We start from the raw sequence: 23,552 nt of genomic DNA on the forward strand, positions 1-23,552 counted from the left end.
GAAGGCTGAGTAGGGAAAAAGGAGGTCTGGAGAGCTCTCTCTCTCTCTCTCCCCTTTCTCCCCTCACAACATTTTTATTGAGCTCCCCATGCATTAGTTCTTTCTATTGGCAGATTATCACTGGTGCAGAGGGGCTCAACTGCTTGGCTCTGCGCCCTTTACTGTTAGCTGTCTGCTGTTAGCCACCATTACAGAGCAGTTTTTTGTGGCTGCTCACTCGACTGCCTGGGTCCAGACACTTAGAGGAATGTATGTACATATCACATTAGCATAAGTGGAGGTGGATAATAAGCAGTTGCTATTCATGTAAACACTGTGATGAGCTCAGCTGTAATTTAAGCTAGCTGCTTAGAGGACCATTATAATTGGAGCTACTTTCAGCCCAATTGCCAGTTAAGTATGTTGATATGGGGCTATTCTGTAAAACCTTGGATTTCAGTCAGTGATGTTTTTAAAGGGACAGTCCATTTCCAAAATTAAACATACATATTATTCATGCTGTTCCTCTTACCTTTTGGGCTATTTATCAATATAGATTGTTTTGAGTTGCCAGATTTTGAAGATACCGGCCATAGAGAAGTCTTCCTTTAGTAATGGAAGTAGATGTCACTCTTGAGAGGCTCTTGCTTGTGACATCCTTGAGTAGATGCAAACTTCCTATTGTGCAATGCCCATCGGAAAGTAAATAGTTTCTTCTTAAACGACAAGGTCTGCGGATTATCTTGAGTAACAGGGTCTTTTTTTTCTTGAAAGAGGCTTTGCTGTTGAGTTTTTGAAATGTTTTCTTGTGGCTCTTTGAGCACCACAAGCTGAGTGATATCTCATACCATTATATTTGGAGAAAAGCAAGACATCTATACTACCATACTAAATTGTGGCGATGGCAAACAAGCTATGGTTAGAGTATTGTAATGGTGCCAGTATGCTCCAACAGAGATGCTTGCAAGATGGTTGAACTGTGCCTGAACAGATTTTTTTATTATGGATTTCTGTACCTTTTTCGTATCTGACAATCAGAAATTCAGAACCACTCCATGCAGTGATTGATCAGAGGGTGAGAAAATAAGCAGGATTAGATTTTTTTGTCATTCTACAAACAATTAGTTGAGGCAATTTTCAGGCATACTAAGGTCTTCGAGGTCAGGCAAATGTGTCTCTGTGTCGAGTTGATACAATTTGTCGATCCATCCCTCCACCAGAGCCTCCTTACTAAATGGTTTTGTTGAGCTACTGTATAAAAACATCATACTACATCATGCTGCATTTTTTTGGTCATTTTAGGAATTGAAGCGCACAACCCATTACGTCATTCTCTGGTGAGGACAGTCTTGAATATCCGCCTAGGAATTATGTTCATTTTGGACAATTCCACACCACAAGATTAACGTCCAATGCCAACACTCGATGCCAATGCAGGAAGTGGTGTGCCCTTTATGTAGCAAGGCGGAAAGCAAGGTGGAGGTCGTGGTGTGGGACGGGTGTGTAGTCCATTTGAATTTCATATGTGAGTTCATACCCAGTCACAGACCATGAATTAATGTTGGCTTTTTTAAAAACCCAAACCACAGTTGTTCTCTAACCATACCCACGATTTTGTGCCTAAGCTGAACCAAACCCTCCGTGGTAGCAGATCGGAATAAAGTCACTGACAGAGAGTGTTTGGCAGTAATGCATTACTTAGTAAAGAGTTAGAGTAATGTGATTACTTTTTGCAATACTGAATAGTGTAAGAAATAACAAAGTCAGTAAATACAGTACTGTCCGATCTGTTTGTCCAACATCTTACTGGAAGCACTGATCTCAGTTTGGTTTCCCTTCAGTGACAGACTGGTGCGCCACATGTTAGCTTGGTGCCAAAGAAAAAGGAGGAGGAGAGGAGTGATGTGACCCCAGGTCACTCCAGTGTTGTCTCATTTAGAAAATGTTGTGTCGTCATTGATAAGCTGCCAATGTTAGCCACTGGTGATTCATTCATGAATGCAATTATTCATTCATCACCAGCACCATTGGTAACCTTGCTGCTCCTACATTACTCTGTGACCCGGTCACATGGACTTCTCAGCAAAATCTTCAGGGAGAAAATACAAATCTTTTTTATTTGTTATCTGGCAGCAGTTTAAATCTTCAAAGGTATTTTTGTGACCTCACAAATGTTGAGGGATGTGAGAACATTGTTTCCTGTCATGAAAACCAATGTTTAAATCCAGTATTTCCACAGACTGCGCCTGAGGATGAAGCTCACAGCTCGTACAGTGAAGAAGAAAACAGCAGGGCCACATTTGTAGTGCTGTTGCTGAAAAGCTGTAGGCAGTCTGTGGAAATATTTGATTTAAACATTGGATCCGCATGGACAAAGATGGTCTCGCATGAGTAATCAGCAAAGTGATGGAAATACTTTAGAAATGAGTAACAGGCCTATGTAATGACTAATTAATTACATTTCTTAAGTAACTGCAAACAAACAATGTCATTTTTGACAGTAGGGTCTGTCAGCTGAGAATAGCCTCACAGGGGTCATTCTGAAAGGCAATGACTAATAATCTTTAAAAAAAACGTGAGGGAGTATTTTCTGGACTCCTACCCTCAAGTTTGTTCGAGGCACTCTTTGGACAGGGACACGTAGACATAAAAATCACAAGAAAACTCCAAGGCACTGTCTTTTTGAATAATTGAAATTCCTTTGTTGTCACCACATGGCCTTGTTAGTACTTTAAAACAACTATGATGCATTTCAGCATGTGAGTTTTGCGTTTGACCCCCTGACTAAGGCTCTGAGACAACAGTATCTTGGCGTTTTCTAGTGATTTTTATGACAAATAATCCCTTTTGGTTTGGAGGACTTGTTGGAAATTCTCTTGTGTGCTATTTAAGGCTGAAGACTGGCTACTCAGCTACTGTAGCCTTTATCCTATAGAGCTGAAAGGATGACTTACTTCTGGCTGGAGCCCATTTGGCACCCTTGAAGTGGCAAGATGCCTAAAAAACTGGGTGACTGGGACCCTCAGTTTGTTGACAAAGCTCAGACCACATGTCTGAGGCAATGGTATCATATAGCTCTACAGAATAAACAGCCGGGCCCCGATGGAAGACAGTCACAATGCTCAGCAAGCCCTTTAAGATCTCTGTCAATATTGTCGGCGTGCCAAACTGGAGGACAGGGCCTTTTTGAAAGAGCCATCAGTTATCGAAAGAAGAGAAAAGAAAATTGTTTGTGGATGTTATGTAATCGAGCAGACTGCGAGCAGATGTGGCTGAGGAGGGAAGAGAGAGAGAGAGAGTGAGGGTCTTCAAGGCTGAACACTGGCCAGTCCTCCCACTGTGCTGTCAGATTACCGGGACGTGTTTGTTTTCTGAGAGAGGAAGAAGCCGTCCAAATAAATAGGCAGCACAGCCAAGGCTCCCTCCGCCGAACTGTCAGCTGTGGTGTCTCTCTCTCCCTCGCTCACTCGCTCTCGTACAGCAGGCCTGAATTTCTCTGTGGGACGGTTTGAGGTTTTCTCAGCAATGCTGCCTGTTTGCCTGTCTGGGTCAGCCCACATATGTGGCACACAGTAGGAAAAGGGTTAACAGCCCCTTCCTCCTCCTCCTCCTCCCTCCTCGCCCTCTATTTTTTTTTTTTCTGTCTGTCTGTCTGTCTGTTCATCTTTCTGGTACACTTTCTCCCCCATTCCAAAGATGATGCTTTGGTGGCTCGCCCCCGCGCGCTTACACTTTGCGTGTGGAATTATTTTTGTACGGGGAGCTGCGTTTGATTGCTGTGCAGGGACCCGGCCTCATACAAAGGCTCCCCTGTTCTGAGGCCCCCAGGTTTCTAAACTAGACCCAGAGCCTTGGGGGTGCCGTGGAGTAGGTAGAAATGGGAGGGGTGGGCTGTTGGGAGGTTAGAATACATTTGTGGAGCACCCGACTCTCCCCACCCCCCCGCCACAGCCACCCCCTAAAAAAACAGACCCCTAGTCTGCCACCATGGGCCCCTTCACCCCCACCAACCCCGACAGCAGCAGCAGCACAGCGAGTTAGGTAAGCATCCTGCGTCAAATCTCGAGAAAAGCACATCACAAATTCCATTTTGCCTTCAGGTTTTTTTGTTTGCTCCATTCAGAAAAGGCATCCTCCCTTCTGAGAAGCTCTCCGTAGCCGTCTCAGCGCTAAATCTCAGCGCTCCCCGTGTAGTAGCTGCTCTTGTGTTTTCTCTGTGCATTTTTGGGTCTGTTTTTCCACTCGCTGATTTATGCCTGGGGGCAGCTAAAATTAAGAGAGCATTTTGGTGCCGCCCAGGGTGCCTGTGTAAGTGGAGGAATGCAGCGCAGAGTTCTGCTCCATAAGGTGAAATGAATAGGCAGCCATATGCAGTCTTGCCTCTCTGACTTTATTATTCAGGAGTAGGGTTTGCAGTTAAAATGCTGACAGGCTGTCTTGTTTTTTACTACATTTCATGAACTGAGTTTGTGCTGGATTTGCTTTTATTTGGGACTAGATTTATGTGTCAAGGATTATTTTCCTTCTGAGATTATTTTTCAAGACAAAACAGGAACACAATTCAAGAAATGAAAAAGGGCTCTATAGAGGTGCTTTACAGTGATTGAGCTGGACCTTCTACTGCCACCTGCTGGCTATTATAATGCCCTGTGAGCCTTTTGTCACAGACTTCAGGATAGTGGTGCATTCGGATTACGATGAGATACATTTTCCCTTAAATATTTATCATTATAAGGGCTGCACAATATCCAAAATGTAGATGCTGTGTTTTTTTAAAAGGTAAAATGTGTGACAGAACAGCATTATAATAATGAAGTACTGTAGTGCTGCAGGGATGCTGGGGCCTATAAAGCTTGTTTACCAGATGTGAGAAAAACACGTTTGTTTGGTTCAGACCCCAACATATGTCACTTAATCATGAATTAATGAGATTGATTCAGTGAAAATGAAAATTTGGATGCAAAAATGATCATTACCACTTATCACAATCGCAATATCAGTCAATTTTTCCATAAAATGCAGCCCTAATAATCATTTATATACACATTTGCATCTCTATATATTCTGCAAGATCTAATTCTAAACCACAGTTTCTTAGAGTATGGCGCGCAGGCCAAATTTGGCACCCTGAACGTGACATGAAATGCACGCATTGTAGTTTCATCATCTGCTGTTCGTTTCAGTACTTTCATTTTGAATCGCCTACATTAATAAACTACTGAGTGAATACTACTTTCTGAATTCTGTGCTGTTGAACTCATGCAGTCTTATACAAAGTCCAATAGTGTATAATGTGTGCTGTTAATCAATAGATACTCATATGCAAGTATTTATAAAAACAAGTATATCTCTCATCCAGTTTTTTATATGCTAGTTTTAGATGTAATTTATTTGTCTCTATGCTTTACACGACTGATGGATGGTATACTGTTTTGTCTTACTATACTCCTTTTTTATCTCATTTACTACAGGTAGCTCATCATTATCCTACAACACACCATCTCACACAGACCCATCCCCACGCCTGGCTGCCAAAGAGGGTAGGGAGACATGTTTTAAATTATTTATGCTTATTATACTATATATATATATGCATGTATATTCAAGTTGATGTAACTGTCTTATATCAAGGGAGCGAGTTGAGTTGTTAGACTGCCTGAGATGAAAAGAGGAATGGAAGACGTAAACACATTACCTGCCAGCTTCAGATAAACAGACAGCACACACACACTTGAGAACACAGACCACTCACACAAATCCAAAGCACTGATTGCCACAGACAAAGCTCTGCGCAGGTGCACCTTTTGTGTCGTTAAAAATAATATGAGCCAAGCGGCTGCTATTCACGGCTGCTACCTGAACGCTGTGACAACACACGGTCAGCTCAGAAAGGGCGGCTTCAGCACAGAGGCGTATTAGCAGGAAGACAAAAGCAGCGTGCTGATGAGTTCTGTCCACAGCAGCAGGGGTGAGAGCAGACGGTGAATGTGACGATTATGAGAAAAGAAGTGGGACGTGAGACACGTGAATGAGGCTGTTTGTTGGAGAGACAGGTGCTGAAGCAACAATGTGAGCTGTAAACATGGCGGAAGAGCCTGACTGGCCGCTTCAGACCAGACTAGAGTGTGTGAGTTTACGAGTGGGTCTCTGCTGTGGGTATGAGTGAATTAATGACAGGAGGTGAAATGATGAGTAACAAAACACTAATTCACTTGAACGTGAATCAAATTTACTTAAAGTCCCCTTCCAGTCAGAATGTGTTTTTCTTCTTGTCCTTAGATTCACTGTGTCGAGTCATGTACGTGCACAGTTTGACACTAGAAGGCTGTTTTCACGTTCAATGCTTTAACTGGAACATTTGAAAGTGAAAATCCTTCATTAAGAGGCTGGCCTATGAGCATGATTTGTGGCATCACAAATAGTTAGCAAGCCTTGGACCTGTATTCAACATACACAGCTGTTAAACTTGTGAAATGAGGATTCCAGTGGGGTAACAATGTCAGATACACATTAGAGAGTTTTCATGTATGCTTTAATGCATCTGTGGAGGGGATCTTTAATAATTTAACTCAATGCATATTGGGTTTTTTTTATTGTTCTTTTGTCATATTGATATATTTTTTCTTGAAAGGCGCATTAGAGAGAGAGGTTTTGTAATTCTGAATACGATTTTAGGGGTGAGTTAAAGCCTAAAAGACATGTTACTATGGATTTTCTGTTGGTGTTTTTACTGTGTGAGCTGCTCGGTGTCTTTGCTCACTACAGATATGTGGTAAAGTAAAAAAGCAGCAGTCAAATGTGACCTGTTGTAATGTTTCACTTGTCAAATCCTTGCAAAAGCCGAGCTGAGTCTCTAAGAACAACGCCCACAGCAGCTCAGAATGATTGTCTCTTTCCTCTGGATACCTTTTCACTCTACAAACATTACTTTGTGCTGACACAACCAGAACTAGGCGAAGGCTGCGCTGTGTATCTGTACAAGAAAAAAAAAAAAAGCTACACATCCTTTACATCGGCTATATAGTGTCACCACCAGAGACGGGAGAAAGGACTGCAATAACAGTGATAGCCTCGCTCACAGGATGAGGGGCCCTATCAAGGCAGGAGGAGAGGAAACAGTAGGTCTGATAAGTGTCCGAGAATGCCCTCGGCCTCTCTCTATCTGCCCCAGTGGTGAGCGTTAGCAGGCCGTGTGCTTGTTCTCGCCCAGCTTCAATACCAATAGACCAATGGGCAGGCCAGATAAGATTCTGCTCAGTCACCCCCCGACCCCGCTCTTCCTGGTTCTCAGCGGCAGGTATTTGGACTGGCAGGAATAGAGGGTCACTCCCTTCAACAGCATTTCCCTTTCACAAGAGGTGACTTCTATTATGAGCTCCTGTAACACCGACTGCGCCTCTAGTTGTGTCCCGTGATCCCAGTTAATGTACAGCTGAGGAAAGTCTTCAACAGGGTGACTTTTCAAGAATTGGGAAATACAACCAAGTTATCAGATAGATACCCATACAATATAACATTAATCATGTTGCTTATAACTGCTTTTTTGTATTCATCATAAAATGATGCAATTTATTTATGACGTATTTCTTTACTTGAGTAAAAGTAACAATAGCACGCTGTGAAGTATTAAATTAAATAGAGGCTTGAAGTATCAAAAAGTAAAAGTACTCATTGTGAAGTAAAATGTTCCCTGTCAGTGTTTTCCTATCATATCTGATTAACATCATTGCTGCATTAATGTATACTTTGCATTTTACTGCTGTAGTGTTCAAGGTTGAGACCATTTTTAACTACTTTATCTGCTATGTTGTAGTTAAATCTACAGCAGCACATAATATCCTTTAAGATTATGTGTTTGTAATGTCTCTCCTGTGAGGGCCACGGATCTCCCAAAAGTCGACAAAAACAGCCTGTTTTTAGCTTTCTGACGATGCATTTTCCAGCTAATTCAAGAAGGTTTATAAATAGTTTATTTACCTGAAGAAGTAGGGGAATTTTCTTCAGACATGAAGTGACCATTCATTCTTCAGTTTATCAGAAAAAATTGAATTCAGAAACTTTGGAGAGACTTTGTTTTCACTGGGCGGGAACGATACGAAACGGTGGATCTGAAAAGTCATTAGTAACATACAATGTTTGCCTCTAAGATGTAGTGGATAGAGATGGAAATACTCAGTACAGCTACAGGTAAATCAAAGTGGACAGTGTAAATTGAGTAAATGTACTCAGTTACTTTCCACCACTCCTTAATAACAACAGTCAATATTCCAAAATGTTACTGTCAATGATAATTAAGTGAAAAGGTGACGCAAGCTAAATATCAGAGTTGGGACGTTGTGACTCGACAATAAAAGCGGCCTTTCTTCGGGAGAAGCCTTTATCAACGTTTTCTCAGATCAGCGTTGCCAGATGTTCAGGTTCATATATTGCCTTTTGAGAACAGTCAAATACCATTCAGGCTCTTTGGGGTAGAGTAAGCAGGAGCATGCAGCAGGAGACAACCCTTAATCTGCTCCAGACTCTGCGGTGTAAAATGCAATGTTATGAATAAAAGAGAGCATATAAAACACGGAATGCAGCAGCTATGAAAGGGTGTGTGTGCGTGTGTGTGTATCTAAAGTCTGTGTCTACTACTTGCCTGTGGATAGGCATGTGTGTGTGGGTGGGTTCCTGTATGTCTTTGTGCAGACATGTGTTACAGAACGTGTTGACATTGCTTTTGACTGTGTGTATGTTGTAAATATATTAAGTAAGTGGTGTTAATGTTTTTTTATTATATAGCTATAGAATTTGCAGCGAGGACACTCATATTCTCCGCTGCCTCTCAGCGTATGAGGAGAGATGATGATTCACCTCTGCGAATGTATTTATTGGTGGCAGCACAACTCGAAGTGCGCCATTACGTGTCAAGCTTTTTTTTACGGTTACGACTTTTAGTTTCGCACCCCTTCCAAGAAAAAATATTAAATGAGAGACGCACATTTTGTCTTTAAAATAACGCCGATGAAAAAGGTCAACTAGTAAATAACCTCTGCCCTTCCAAAGCATGGATATGTTTTATGTGTGCTCTTTTTTCACTTTTCTGTTCTGGTGCACCCACTGTCTCCTCACTGTGTCTAACTCCTGTACTTTGCCATCAGTCTCCTCCTCCTATGGCTCCGTCCTCACACAGATGGCTTTTAAAGCACCTGTATTACGGGTATTAAAAAAAGTTTACCCTGTCTGGGTCTCTTTCCTTGGCTCAGACTCTGGGTTAAAAACAGTCCACGGCTCGACTCTCTCCTTCTCCTCTCTTTCTCTGTCTGTCTCTCCCTCTCTGCTCGGTTGTTCTTTCTCTCCCTCGCCGTCGCTCTCCACGTCTCCCCGTCTCTCTCTCCCTCTCTGTCTAGCGCTCGGGCCTTGTTTTGACTAACTGGTCCTGCAGTCGAAGTCTCCCAGGAGCGTGCACCACACCCCAGACCAGAGTGGAAACTGGCTCAAGTCGCAGTCAGAGCGAGGCCTGGAAAAATGAAGGAGGGAGAGGGGGGTTTGGGAAGAGGCAGCTCTGTGTGTGCACATTCGGGTCTGTGTCTGTGTTTGCGTGGCTGGCTCGCCCTGAGTACCCCCGACCACTTGGGCTTTGTTCGTTTTTACCTCTGCTGCTTCTTCCTTTTTCTGCGCTCTCGCTTCCACTTCCACTGCCTTTCGCTCAGTCCGGTTAACCCCCGAAACGGAGTGAATACATCGGTGGAAGCCTGGAAGTGTGTCTATTCTCGCTTGCACGCCGGTAAAGGGAAAATAGTTTAGGAGGTTAATGTAATGTGCTGCCAATAACTACCCCAAGGGTATCTCAAAATGCGGATGAGCCCATATTACTTGGCATCTAGCAGATAGTAGCAGAGTTTGCTGCCATTGTTTTCTTTTCAAATTCCAAAGTTGTGTTTTTGTCTGACTTTTTTTTTTTTTTTTTTTTTTCTCCTCTCACTCTTAAGTTTCTTCGTCTCCTCTTTCTCTTTCAAGGCCTTTTTTTATGCGCTTAGTCACTGTCTCCATCTTCTTCTGTCTGCTTCTCAGTAATCTCTCTTTCTCTTTGGCTGTGGCTCCTTCACCTACCCTCTCATCTCTCCTTCATTCTCCCTCCCCCTCCCCTCCATCCCCCTTGCTGTTTGTAGCCCGCTCGCTGCACGTATGGAGGTAGCCCCGTTGTGTTCTTTTCGGGGTGGTGGAGGGTGGATGGAGGTGGGTGGGTGGATGGGGGCTGGCGGTGAGTAGAGGGGAAAAAAGGGCCAGTAAAACAAAGAGAGGTTGTCTGCAGGCGAGGCAGGCAGGAAACGCAAGTCTCCCAGGACTCTCCCCCAGTCACTGCTCCTTGGCTATCCTGCCGGCCCACACCAGATTGAACCTGACAGCCCCGCTGAGCCACGGCAGCCCGCTTGTTATTTGTCCCTCCTTTCCCTCTTTGTGTCTTTCTCTCTATTACACTCTCCTTTCTTGCGTTCTTTTGATCATACTCAAATGTATTCACTTTTCTTATGCTTTGTTGTGGGTCCATATCCTTCATTTTACTTACCATAAGTTTATGTCACTTACGCATTTTGAACATCGTCCCTTTCAGTCACAGAGAGCCCGGCTCGCAGTCTGCAGACAGGAACGGGCCCATTGCTGAAACGTCAGGGGTTAAGAGTTGAAAAGTTAGAAATTAGTGAAAAGATCAAGAGGTCCCTGAGCAGCAGGAAGTTTTCCCATTGGTGGATATTCTGCTAGTGAGGGAAAGGGAAAACAAGGCAACAAAACATCCTTTGAAAGTAACACAAGACGCATAATTGGATTTGAAGTGTTTTTACACTTTCTTGAGTGGATTATGAAATAAGCAAAACAATACAACACAACATGTTTGGCAGATTACCAGGTGAACTTTGCTTTAGAGAGCTTAATATAGAGTTCAATTGTGCTGCTAGGAGAAATAGGGGTAACGTTTTATTCTGTGTATTTGATTATTTCTTGGGATTTTTTCAGACAGGCTGAGATGTCAATATGTCCCGATCCACAGGAGGGCAGTATTGCACAGTGTTTAGAGATGGCCATACATGAGGCGGAAGCTGATGGTGCATTTTATGTCACTGGATGTCCAAACGTGTCGTTGGAATGAAGACGGCCACCTTCATTTGTATGCGGCACTGAAAAGAACACCACTCTTACAACAAGTCATCTTTGAAGTGTTTAACATAACAAATTAATTGACTTTTTTGTTACATGAATTACCATACATAAGATCTACAAAGTTTAGATAAACACACAGAATATCAGTACAGTGAATCTGCAAGTATTTTGCAATGATTTATTGCTCATCAGCACATGAGTTATTTGAATGCACTGGTTAGGACACGGTGGAGAATAATTTGCAAAAACACATAAATATTAATGTTGGGTAAACAAACACCTACACACAGATACACACAGAGAATGCATTTATAGTGTGGGATCAACACACTCCCTCACTTCTGTAATGTCAAAACATATCATGCCAATGATCTATTGAGATAATTAATCATGCATATTGTGTAAAAACACAATGCTGTGAGATACACTTTCACCACATGAGCACATTATGCTGTTTATTAGTCACTCCATGCTACGTGTTTGCACAGTTTTTACACTTGATTCTGCAAAAATTTGGCGTCCAAGTCATTGCAGCAGAGTTGGGTCTTGCTCTTTTAAAATCTGGGGGATTCAAACCTCCAACTTTGATTGTTAATAAGCCCCCTTCTAGAACATTCCGCCTACACTGATGGGAAATGGGATTGCCTCTTGACCTTCTAACAGCTTGCTTATCCCAGCAACAACCTCTGTCATCACCATTACACTGTCTCTATCTGCTGCCCTCTGGGAGAAACACTGCTGACAAAAAGATTTGCAGATCATGATAACACTCTGAATAGCATGTTGCACACAACAGAGTGAAACGCCTATCTGGCTACAATGCGCATCACATGTCCCTGTATTCTGGCAACTGTTTGAACTGTTTTAGCCCACAATAATCCAGACAATCACGGGTTCTGGCCAGGTGCACTGTGAGTACACCGGGGTGTTTTTGAGACATTGCCAGGGGGAAGGATACATCCTCTGTTTTATCTGCTTGTGTCAGAGTGATTGATTGTTACTGGAAGCAGTCCAGCTTCACACTCAGTCAGGTTTGGACCGCAGCAGGTAGAACCCATGCAAATGGAGCCAGTTTGGCTGGTTGTCAAGGCCTCATAAAAGCTGCTTGTGTTGGGAGAGGGATGAGGGTGAATATCATGTGCATGCATTGTCTGTGTGTGCATCTCTGTTGTCCTGCTGTACGCTAATTTGCACCGGTCCCTTTATTTGTGGTCTGAGTGTTGCAAGCTACTCAACCAACTGTCCTCTGTCAAAGATTGTGCCATCTCTATTAAAACCATCACAACGTGCCAAACAAAACCACATTACCATGTCCAGATATCCGGTGAAGGGCATCCTAAACCATGTTTTGATAGATTTATTGATGCCGGTTGGCATTGGTCTCCCTGTTTTTGCTGTGGCTACACAATGAAATGAGACACTGACTGTAGTCTCATGCACAGGCGAGTTTAGAGATTGGACTCTGACTAAATACACAAACTTTTGGTCAGACACCTACAGGTTTTCCATAATATTTAAGTGTATCCACTGATCTTTGGTGACTTGCACATACTGTACCTGATTTCCAGCCTCTTTGAAAAAAGCAACTGGAATTTTTTTTAAACATACTCAAACTTTGTCTTCCCTTCTTTTCTCTCTCTTTGTCAGACTCTTCATATGATGCTGTAAGGCGGACAGGATGGTCAAACAACATGCACAGTGGCAAAGGTAAGGACACAAAAATATTGGTAAGCATGGCTGTAACAACACATCCTCCAAAAAACTGACGAGGTCCATTGTCCGCATCTCCCGAAGGGACATATATCACAGTTCCCAAAAAAACTATTGCAGTGTACGACCTTCATCGTGTTGTCATAGTTTGGTTAGTTTTAGGTACTAAAACTACTCGGTTAGTTTAGGCACTAAAGCTGCTTGGTTAGGTTTAGAAAAACATTGTGGTTTTACTTAAGATCGCTACATTATCTCAGTAACTTCCATTAAAAAACGTACCTACATTTCCTGAGTAACTTACATTACCTTATAAAAAGTATGTGACATTACTTCACTTTGCCAGTAAGTCAAAACAACTAACTGCTGACTTCTGGTTTCACACTGGACACGGAACAGCAGCATGAAAGCTTTGTACTTGTTTAACCTCGCTGTCCATCCCTGACCTCCTCTCTGTACAGACTTGTCGCTCTTTACACCACTCCTCACTTCCTCCTTTGCAGCTGTAATAATTTCTACAGACACTAGAGGAGCAGCCTAACAAGAAATGTAATAAGCTGCTTTCATTTTGGTGAACTTTATCATTTGTGTATTCTGTGCAGCAGATTATTTGCAGATGCTATTTAACCTAAGTCTACATCAAACTAGAGGCAGTTCCAACATCCACAGAGTCTAGACGTGTTGGGCGGACTCCTACAGATTACAGCCTCTGTTGTCAGAACATGAAGAGACAGTCCATCCAGCCACCAACTACTGCCTTGTTTACTTTGGACCTCTGCTGACGTGCCTTCAACTTATGTAGCCTGGTTATCTGTAGCCACCCTGCTGATGTTGTCTCTAAACCTTTTTTTTTATATCTAAGTCTCTCTCACTCACTCTCTCTCTCGCTCTCCTCCTCAACTGATTGCCTCTCTCTCTCTCTGCAGGCTCACCGGTGGTGACTCAGAATGTGACCAAATCCACTGAGCAGCCCAGAGCTCAGCCAGGTAATGACCTACAAAGTCTATTTCTTGATCTATGTGCTATCAGCACAAATCTTACGAAGATAGCTTAAAGCTAGTCTGTTAGCGTGGATATTGGCCTCCCTTGAGCATGATTATTCTATATTAATCAGATAATTATATTTTCCAAGCTGCTCTGTGTGCTCGGTTGCTCGATCGATTTTAGTGAAGCTTATTTTACAGGTGTATTGTGATAAATTGGTAATGTTTATAATGCAGCTAAGCACAGATCAAGAGTAAAGTGGTCCCAATTGTTTACAAGTGGTTCATCAGCAATTTAATAATGGACTGTTTGGAAGTCTACCAACAAGCTTCGAGTGTGTACTAGTGTTTGTATTTTTTTTTCTTACCTCCCAGCCACACACCTATTAGCATGTGTAATTGGTTTTCCTGGTCAGCTCATTATTCAGAGGGTGTGCAGAGCACAGTAATCCAAACACACTGAGACTTTACCACATAGTGCTTTCTCGTTTCCTCAGTGTTTCACATGTTAACATGTTTATTTACTCAATAAAGAGGTTTTCTATAATGATTATAATTAAATAAAATATCATCAGCTTTTGCTCAGTGACATGTTTATTTTGTCTTCAGTCTTCCATACTAATTAATGGTTATACTAATTTATTTTTCAATGATTTACTGGTTTGGCAGTCTCACTGTAAGATTACTGGCCACCTCAAAAGCACAGACTATTGTTTGGACCCTCAATATTTCCATCAGGGCAGAGTTTTAGTCTCCCTAAGGATAGCACCAAAAAATATACAGTAGATCATCTTTTGTTCCATCTGCTTTTAGTTTTTAAAGGAAAACTATAACTATAAACCTCCATGATCTATGGTGACAGTGTAGGACAGTGCCCTTGGTTTCATTAAAGTTTTACTCTCCTCTAATTAGTATGGGTAACATACCATTATATCGCCACAGTAATTAGATTGTAGATCAACGAAGCTCTCCTTTTGTCCACAGATCCTTACCAGATTCTGGGTCCCACCAGTAGTCGCCTCGCCAATCCAGGTGAGCATTTGAGCATACTCATCTTTATCTGCTCAGAAATATCCTTTTCTGCAGGCCTTACTGGATAGACAATCAATTTGTTAACAGTGAATGATAAGCTCGTAGTTGGATGAGGCTGCGTATGTGATCACTGTTTGTGTCCACCATCAGGTTCAGGTCAGATCCAACTGTGGCAGTTCCTCCTGGAGCTCCTGTCTGACAGCGCCAATGCCGGTTGCATCACCTGGGAGGGCACCAATGGCGAGTTCAAGATGACGGACCCGGACGAGGTGGCGCGGCGCTGGGGCGAGCGCAAGAGCAAGCCCAACATGAACTACGACAAGCTGAGCCGCGCACTGCGCTACTACTATGACAAAAACATCATGACCAAGGTGCACGGCAAGCGCTACGCCTACAAGTTCGACTTCCACGGCATCGCTCAGGCGCTGCAGCCGCACCCCACCGAGTCCTCCATGTATAAGTACCCCTCGGACCTAGCCTATGTGCCTTCCTACCACGCCCACCAGCAGAAGGTCAACTTTGTATCCCCACACCCTCCATCCATGCCTGTCACCTCCTCCAATTTCTTTGGACCCACCGCTCCGTACTGGAGCTCGCCCACTGCAGGCATCTACCCCAACCCAAATGTTCCCCGCCACCCTAACACCCATGTGCCATCCCACCTTGGTAGTTACTATTAGACAACCCCAGTCTGACCATTCACCACCCTCTAAAACCCACAACTAAGTCCACAATTGCTGACCTGCACTCCCAATGATGCCAAAACGGTGAAGACTGAGTTGATAGAGGAAGAAATTTTGCTCCTGAATGAAGGATGATAAATTTGAAGGAGATTTTTTTTTTGTTTATTTGTAAGAATCTATAAATAACTGGATGCTACGGTCCAAAATGGAATACTACTTACCTTTTACAAGACTAGCAACTGTTTGATTATGTTTTTTGGACGTGCGTCTGAGTTTCCTGTGCCTTTCACTTTCCCATCCTCCAAAAAAGCTGCACCTATGGGTGTCCTTTCCAAAACCTTCCCAAACCAAAGACTGAGGACAGGGAGAACAAAGTGCGTCTGTCTGCCTCATCACCACGCTAAAGTGCCAGACATGGGCCTATTATTTATGGGTCTCAATCTACATCCTCCACAGTACATTATGTACATTATGCTTTAAAGCAATCTTCGTCGGGGTTTCTTATTCCCACCACATCTAGCCTTCTGTTTCCACTGTCTGCTCGTCTGTCCATCTGCAACTCTTTTATGTGTGTGTGGAGAGTCTTCTGGAATTCGCTGGACAAGGAGGAGCTCTCAAAGAGATGGACTTTTCTCAGCACTGAATGAAATTTGGCAACTGGAATATGCCATCCATGATTTAATTTATCCTCCAAACTGGAAGGCTAGAGAAGAGTTAAATGCTGGAGAAGGAAGCGCTGTATGTTTTGCCTGACCTGGGTCAACTCAGTTACTGAAAATGCTTTCTGTGTGTGGAGTTCAACATGGCCGATGTGTACAGTTGACTCGACTGCGCCGGGGAAGCTGAGTCAACATGTAATTGAAGTAATTTGCAACAATAATTCAACCCAGGTCAGATGTTTTCAGGGGGCCCACACACCAGGCTATTAAATGTTTGCCATGTTGTTGCCTTTCAGCCATGCCATTTCCAGATGTTTTGTTGCTCGACCATGTCAGTATTAATGTGAATGTCTTCTGGTTTGTGAAACGCGTGTAAAAAAAAAATAGGGGATACCCTGCAGCGAAATCAAATTTTGTCAGATGTTTTCAATTGTTTGACGAAAAAAAAAAAAAATCATTCCTTGATTTGTAACACCATGTTTGCTGCACATATCTGAATCTAAAACACAAAAGTGCCTTTTCTCTTGGCAAAGTAAGACCTTTATCCCTTACAGTGCCATGAGTGCATCCAGTTTTAGTGTATGGCACAATGAGAAACCTAACCCTCACCGTGCCTGAACTGCTGTTTTATACCATATATTTTCTGTTCATTATAGACGAAACAGCATTACATCTTAAGATGCATAGCGAGATACATAATCATCATCTCCATGTTTCACTCAGAAATCTGACAGTTTTTGATTTTGAAGTGACGTTAACAGCTGCCACACTGTCTCCTTCCTCTTTGTAGGCCAGTCAGGACCGTATAGGTCAGCACAGAGAAGTGGCTCGGCAGTAAGTCACATTAATAGACAGTTAAGTTGCATTTTACCAGGGCTGGATCCTAGTTTGAGAGCAGCATGTGTGTTTGAATCTTAGTATCTCACTGATCTCAAGCCCAGCAAAAATGCACATGAATCTCAAGTTGGATTTCATCTTCGTGTAGTAATGTCATGTCAAAACATATCCATCTTCAGGTGTTCAAAGCTGTTAATAGCAAACGTATTCCTTTTAGAAAATAAATTACTTGGGACTAAGTAGTTTATCAGAGAACAAAACCAATAAAGTATGACGAGATGAAACAAAGAAATCCTCAGATTCGCAAGCGCTGTGCGTTTGTCAGACCTATTTTTTATTATTTTATAAGCATCAGACAACTAGGCATTAAAGCAACTTACTGTATAAATTATGCAGAGTTATTTTCATATGTGACAGTATAAAAAGTCAAGAGAATTAATACGAGTTGACCTCGGTCAAAAATGCAAACCTTTAAAGTCCATTTCTGCTAAGTAGTTTGTTCAGCATTTTAAGCGTTTTTTTGTTTTTTTTATATCTGTACATTTGGGCAATACATTTTAACATTTTTGTTTTCTTGTAAGTGTTATTATTTCTGAGATTCAGTTGTAACATCCTAAGTGCCTTTATGCACTCGAGGTATCTCCTTGTATTCCCCAAACCACAAATGCCTGCTTGAATCATAATCCAGTCGCCAGGGATTCCTTTACTCTGTATGGAACATGTGATTATGATGCATTATACCAAACGGCCCTGGAGTCGGTGGCTTTTCCTGTGCATTAAAGAATTTCAGGTATTTTATGCAAAATAATACAAACAATATTCATATCCACAACCAGCTTCTCCTGAAAAATTATAGCTTTAAAGACCAAATAAAAAAGGGAACATGTAATTTGTAGCATAAAGAAACTATTCTAATGTACCCTTAACTTCCATGTTTCACATGCATTATCAATGAAAAGGGATCTGTGCTACTTCGTATATGCAATGTATTTTGGATATTAAATATATATATATGTGTATAATTTTACAATTAACCAATGTATTATTATTATTGTCATTCCTGCAATGTATGAAGTAATACCTTTTGAAAAAGGGCTTTTGTATAGGAAAATGTGACAAAATAAATGTTTTTACCTCTCTTCCATTGCCTGCCTGTAGCTTCACTAGAGCACCGAGACGGATGAAAACACAGTCGCTGTATTTTTTCATCAGAACATTTTTTCTGAAGAACTACAAAAGTAGTACATTGTTGATGGCGACTTACCTTTTTGCGCAATACACGTCTCAGTTGTGCAAAGGTTTGAAATTTTGTGACTTTTCTGCTAACGCATTACATATTTTCATCATTTAATATTCCTATTTGTTCCTTTAAAGGAACAGTTCGCAGAAAAAAGAAAATTCAGTAATTATCGGCTCATCCCCATGCTGATGGAAAGTCAGGTGATGTTTCGTAGTCGACAAAACATTTCCGAAGTAGATGGTCACTTGTTTTAAAATGTAAAAAAAACATCATAAAAAAAATATCATTATACTGCTTGTCCGGCATTACTCAATTACTCAATTCTCTGATTTGAAAACATGTTATTTATACCTTTGAAACCCGGTCGAGCTTGTTCACCCACTTCAGATGGGGTGCGTGCTAACTCTTTTAGCTTAGCAGCTACAGTGACGATTTCATTTTAGGAATGGTGTAAATAACATCTTTTCAAATCAATTTGGGATCTTGGGGCTTCTGGAGACTTGGAGACATGCTGTTTTAAAATAAGTCCCCATCTACCTCAGTTGTTTAGGAGCATGCTTCGACGCTGTTTCACTGGGAAGCTCCAGAAATGTTTTGTGGATTATGAACCTTCACCTGACTTTCCATTGGCAAGGGGCTGAGTAGATAATGACTGAATTTTCATTTTTTCGTGAACTGTTCCTTTAAGAGAGCAGTAATGTGTTACATTTGTTTATTTCATACTACACCTGCAGATAGCAAACAGCTTTCTGCTCCTCCTCAATCAAGCCAGCCATGTCTGCATCTGCATCAATACAATATATACAAACGAAGCATGCATTAATACTCTGACACTTAATATCTCATTCACATGTGTTTCACAGAAAGATAACGTGGCCGTTACAGTTTGTGGCAACGCAACTTAATCTCGATCATCAGCGAAAGGCTTGCTATCAGATTGCAATGTAATGAAATTTATGCACAAACTAACCATGACAAGGTGCATCTACTTCAGTCCAATACAACACTCCTGCAATAAGTCTTACCTCCATTAAGGGTTCATGTTCATGGTGCTGCTGAATTGTATGGCATTCTACTTTGAGGTTCTTCAATTTTTTCGTCCACCCCAATCGCAGGATATTAACGACGCTAGAATAAACATTAGACTGTGTTAGTGCTCACTGGCTGTACCTGATAAATTAGCAGCTGAGTGTTTAATTTAAGCATTAATCATTTCCTGGGGAAAGACATACAGTACGGGTGGAATTAATAGTAGGGTGAGGAAAGTGCTCCATCTTTACAGGCTTTCTTTTTATCATGACATCTTTGTGCCATGATGATCACAAGTTACATTTTGACACCGAAGAAACACTGATAAACTACCCTTTACAGTTATTTCAGCTTGTGAATCGGGAGATCGCATGAGGCCAGAAGCTGTGGGAGCAGGGGAATTGTAGGTGTAAAATCACTTTAGACTGGTGTACAGTACTTCAATTTGAAAGCTTCCTCAGTATTTTTCGTCATTTAATTCCCTCTCCGTACACAGCTTCAAATGATCGCTGTTGGCGAGTTAACAACCCCTGTGTATGCATGGTGTCTGTGTTAAATGACAGCTACAGCCTTGCAAAGTGCTCTGTTAGTCTGCATGAACCATGCAGACAAAAATATGTGTCACAGACACAGTGAACAGCCATCGAGGGACAGTTGTGGGCTTATTTGTTTTATTTAAATATGCTTGTGGAGCATGCGTCATGTTTATGCTGCTGAGTGATTTCACATATTTGTCCATAATATTTATAATCCTCTAACCCGGCCTTGATTAACATCTCTAGGTGCAGACACACACATAAGACTCTGAGGATATGCATTGCATTAGAGTCAAAGTGGCGGGTCCATCTCACCACACCTGTTGAAGCTTTATGCTAGCACAGCGTGTACTGTTATTTCTGTAAATGGAGAGTTAGGGTTTCATGTTGAGAACCTGCAGGCAAATCAGTGGGCAATAAGCAACAGCTCTTATCTCCCAAACACTTCCACTCTGTTGTGTTTGGATCCATGTTTGCTGTCACAACTTCACTTTGTTTGCAGATGAAAAGCCATGATAGGGGTTGGCACCTGTCATTACGTCGCTTTGACCTTTTTGATCACAGTCCTTATATCCGGTTCAGTTAGGCAGAGAACACGATGACACAGACATTTTGAATGCAAAAATAGCCTTTATTTCAGTGTATTTTTCCCCTGAGATCAAATACAAAAAAGACCTTACAAACAGAATGTATTTTTGTACTATAGTCAGTGCTGTATGGTATGCAGCCATGTTATGTGTTTCCTGAGAACTTTGTTCTCTCACAATGTCTTCAATCATGAAGAAAACAGTAACTACATCACCTACTGTTTGAAAACAGTGGCCCCTGAGTCCGACTTCTTGGTAGTGCTTCAGTGTTTGAATAGCCTAATGGTTCAAGTCCAAGTGTCTCTTTGTGTACAACAGCTTACAGTAGCATGAATTATTCAGCAACCACTTTATCTTTTTCTCACCCATGACAATAGCATGCCCCTCCAACACTGCTCCTACAAGTAGATTTACACACAGTGGAATACATTTTGCTTTGTTTTTTTCTGCCTCTCCATACACAGTAAACCAAATGTGCAGTGCCAGAGGTAAATTAGAAGCCCTTGTCTTCATTTGAAGTAAGAGCTCATGTGTATAATCCACGTGTTCGTAATTGGGGAAAATGCTCTTTTTCTGCTCTTGAATTGGAGCTTCGCCTCCTTGCATGACCTGGCCTGACATTTGAAAAACAGGTTTTTGGTCAGCATACAGTGACAGGTGTGGTTTTACATACAAATGGTTCACAATAACTGACCTGACAGACGGCTTTCTTATCTGTGTTCAACACAATAGGATAACAAATAAGTGGGTTTACTTTATATTTAAATGCTACACAATGTGCTGTCTGCCATTAGGTAACCCCACCTTCCTCCAGGGCCTGTCTCTAGCAGTCTTAGATGCTAATGTTCATTGCAATGAATCCATCCTCACATCTTAGTGACATTTGGGGGATCATGGATATCAATCACCTCAAAGCCCTCGTTGTCATGTCCTTCTCTGGAGTGGTGATGGTGACCCTTGATGTTGTGGAAACAGTAGGCGCAGTGTGCAGTGGCCACTGGCACCACCTTGGAGAAGTTGGAGAAATCTACTCTGTACTTGCCCTCCTTGCTTCTAGAAATGATGGGCAAGAAGTTGTAGCCCCACATTACCTCCTGGGGAATAAAGGAGGTCCGGACTTGGCAGGAGGAGCTGGTGGACTCCGCGGTGCCGTCGAGGAAGACGACCAGCTCAAAGTCTTGTTTGTGGAGCGTGTCCACCGCCATATCAAAGAAGGGGCTGCTTTTGTCGATGATGTGGTAGAGCGTGAGAGGACATATGAAGAAGAGGTTGTCTTTCCCAGCATCTACCACAAAGTCAATGTTCACCTGGTCCATGATGATTGTCTCCCCGTCTGGTGTGTTGGTTGTCCTCAGCAGCTTACCATAGATCTGGCTTCCGATCATCAGGGTCTTGCGTAGGTTCCCCACTCTGATCGACAGGCAAAGTGAACCATTTTTGGGACTGATGACAGCCATATCACTGAATGTGATAGTCTTAGCTCTCTTTTTGGGTAAGGAGATCTTGGACAGGATGACTCCACACATGAAGCAGTTGATAATGGCTCCGAGGAGAGACTGGATGACAAGAAGGGCCACAGCACCAGGACAGACAGGGGTGAGTGCTCGGCCACCGTACCCAATCGTTGTCTGGGTTTCAAGAGAGTAGAGGAACGCTGTGGTGAGTCCAACAACATTATCAACGCATGGAGTGTGGTCTGATTGGGGTTTTTGCCACGTTAGGTCTCCATTGCTCCGGGCGATCCAGTACCACAGCAGGCCAAAAATGAACCAGCTGAGGGTGAAAGAGGCGATGAAGAGGAGGAGGACAAAACGCCACCGGATCTCCACAAAGGTGGTCCAGAAATCAGCCAGGAATGCAAAGTGTGTGCTGTACTTGATGTTTCCGTATTCGATGTTGCAGCGGCCATCTTTGGTCACTAGTCTGGTCCTGCGGCTTCTTCGCTCCGCCATACAGTTCTGGATACGTTTGTTCACAAATCCAAACATCTTCTACAAGCCCACGACCTGTAAGACAGGAAAATGTACTGCGTGTAAGTACATTGTAGGTAACCAGTCGTCAAGCGGTTGTGTGTATAAACAGATACAATGACAATAAAGATTTCTCCCAGTCATGAACAACACAATGAATACAAAATTTGGTATGTGACTAACTTGTCCTTGTAGAACAGGCACTGCACACTGGACCCCAGTCGGCTTTTAAAGCCCCAACAATGGCAGATAATGTCTTTATATGAATGTGCATTCAAGTTCTATACTTGACAGGGCTTTTCATCACAGGCCTGGTCATTTAACCAGTCAGCCAGTCACAGGCCATCTCAAAGTGTCAATCATCCTTAAATACTGTAATTCACCACGATCAAACAGCAAAATGTCAAGATGACACGGCCTGTCAGGTGCTGAGAGGGAGATGCAAAAAGGAGGATATGCTGCCACGTACAGTAACATGCCAGAGATGATCTAAATGTAAATGCTTCACTGCTCTTCCCACATAGCTGCTTCTCACTGTGGACTGCTTATGTACAGTCTCACATGTTCCAAGCAACTCTGTCCCACTGCAGTTTTAATCCTCACTGAAAGGCTATAATCCTGGGTGGATGCAGCACTGCAGTAAAGACCTGAAGTTAATGAGAAACAAGTTTCCACTGAAGTGTAGCACATAAGTGCTCTAAATAAACCAAATAATTTGGGATCTTTGGTCCCGTGCAAGTGTCTCAACACAAGGATCAGCTTTGTTTGCAAGGTTTCAATGCTGCAAAAATAAACGTGGCATTAAAATAATTTACGCAACCCTGCCAGAAGGCTAGCTGCTCAAAAGCATAACAATCTTTGACTTTATTCAAGCTCTAGGTTCTCATAATATTGGCGCTTGATGGATGGTAACTGGCAGTATTGGCTGTGCAGAGGTTTCCAAATAAGTATGGCCTCTGTTCTTGCCAAGTCATGCAAAGTAACCATTTGGATCATGGCGTGCTTGTTAGTGAGTGTGAAGTAGTACAAAACGATCAGTGCAGACAGTTTATGTTTCTGTTTTTCAACCCTCAAAGCTCACATCCAGTCATTTTGCCAAAAGAAATCTGATAATCACACTGTGTAGCTTGTTTGCAGCCTTTCATCTTTTTTGAAACCAACCACACCTAAT

The 23,552-nt window shown here is 42.3% G+C and overlaps 2 protein-coding genes across 8 annotated transcripts in view; one reads left to right on the forward strand and one right to left on the reverse strand.

Annotated features, from left to right (window-relative positions):
* fli1 (Fli-1 proto-oncogene, ETS transcription factor) overlaps positions 1 to 18,158 on the forward strand; it is a 35,013-nt gene extending 16,855 nt beyond the window's left edge. For all 7 annotated transcript variants that reach the window (XM_073484104.1, XM_073484120.1, XM_073484097.1 and 4 more), the window contains 5 exons: positions 5,451 to 5,519; positions 12,766 to 12,825; positions 13,752 to 13,811; positions 14,793 to 14,840; positions 14,991 to 18,158. In XM_073484104.1, coding sequence (XP_073340205.1) covers positions 5,451 to 5,519; positions 12,766 to 12,825; positions 13,752 to 13,811; positions 14,793 to 14,840; positions 14,991 to 15,520 — 767 coding nt within the window. In that variant the 3' untranslated portion in view covers positions 15,521 to 18,158. The remainder of the gene's footprint in view (positions 1 to 5,450; positions 5,520 to 12,765; positions 12,826 to 13,751; positions 13,812 to 14,792; positions 14,841 to 14,990) is intronic.
* A 3,119-nt stretch (positions 18,159 to 21,277) lies between these two features.
* Positions 21,278 to 22,399, reverse strand: kcnj1a.1 (potassium inwardly rectifying channel subfamily J member 1a, tandem duplicate 1). Its single transcript, XM_073492828.1, has one exon. The coding sequence runs from the start codon at positions 22,397 to 22,399 to the stop codon at positions 21,278 to 21,280; it is 1,122 nt and encodes a 373-aa protein (XP_073348929.1).
* Positions 22,400 to 23,552: the final 1,153 nt, after the last annotated feature.

The sequence above is a fragment of the Pagrus major genome, chromosome 2, assembly GCF_040436345.1.
Source record: "Pagrus major chromosome 2, Pma_NU_1.0".
In the NCBI taxonomy this organism is placed as follows: domain Eukaryota; kingdom Metazoa; phylum Chordata; class Actinopteri; order Spariformes; family Sparidae; genus Pagrus; species Pagrus major.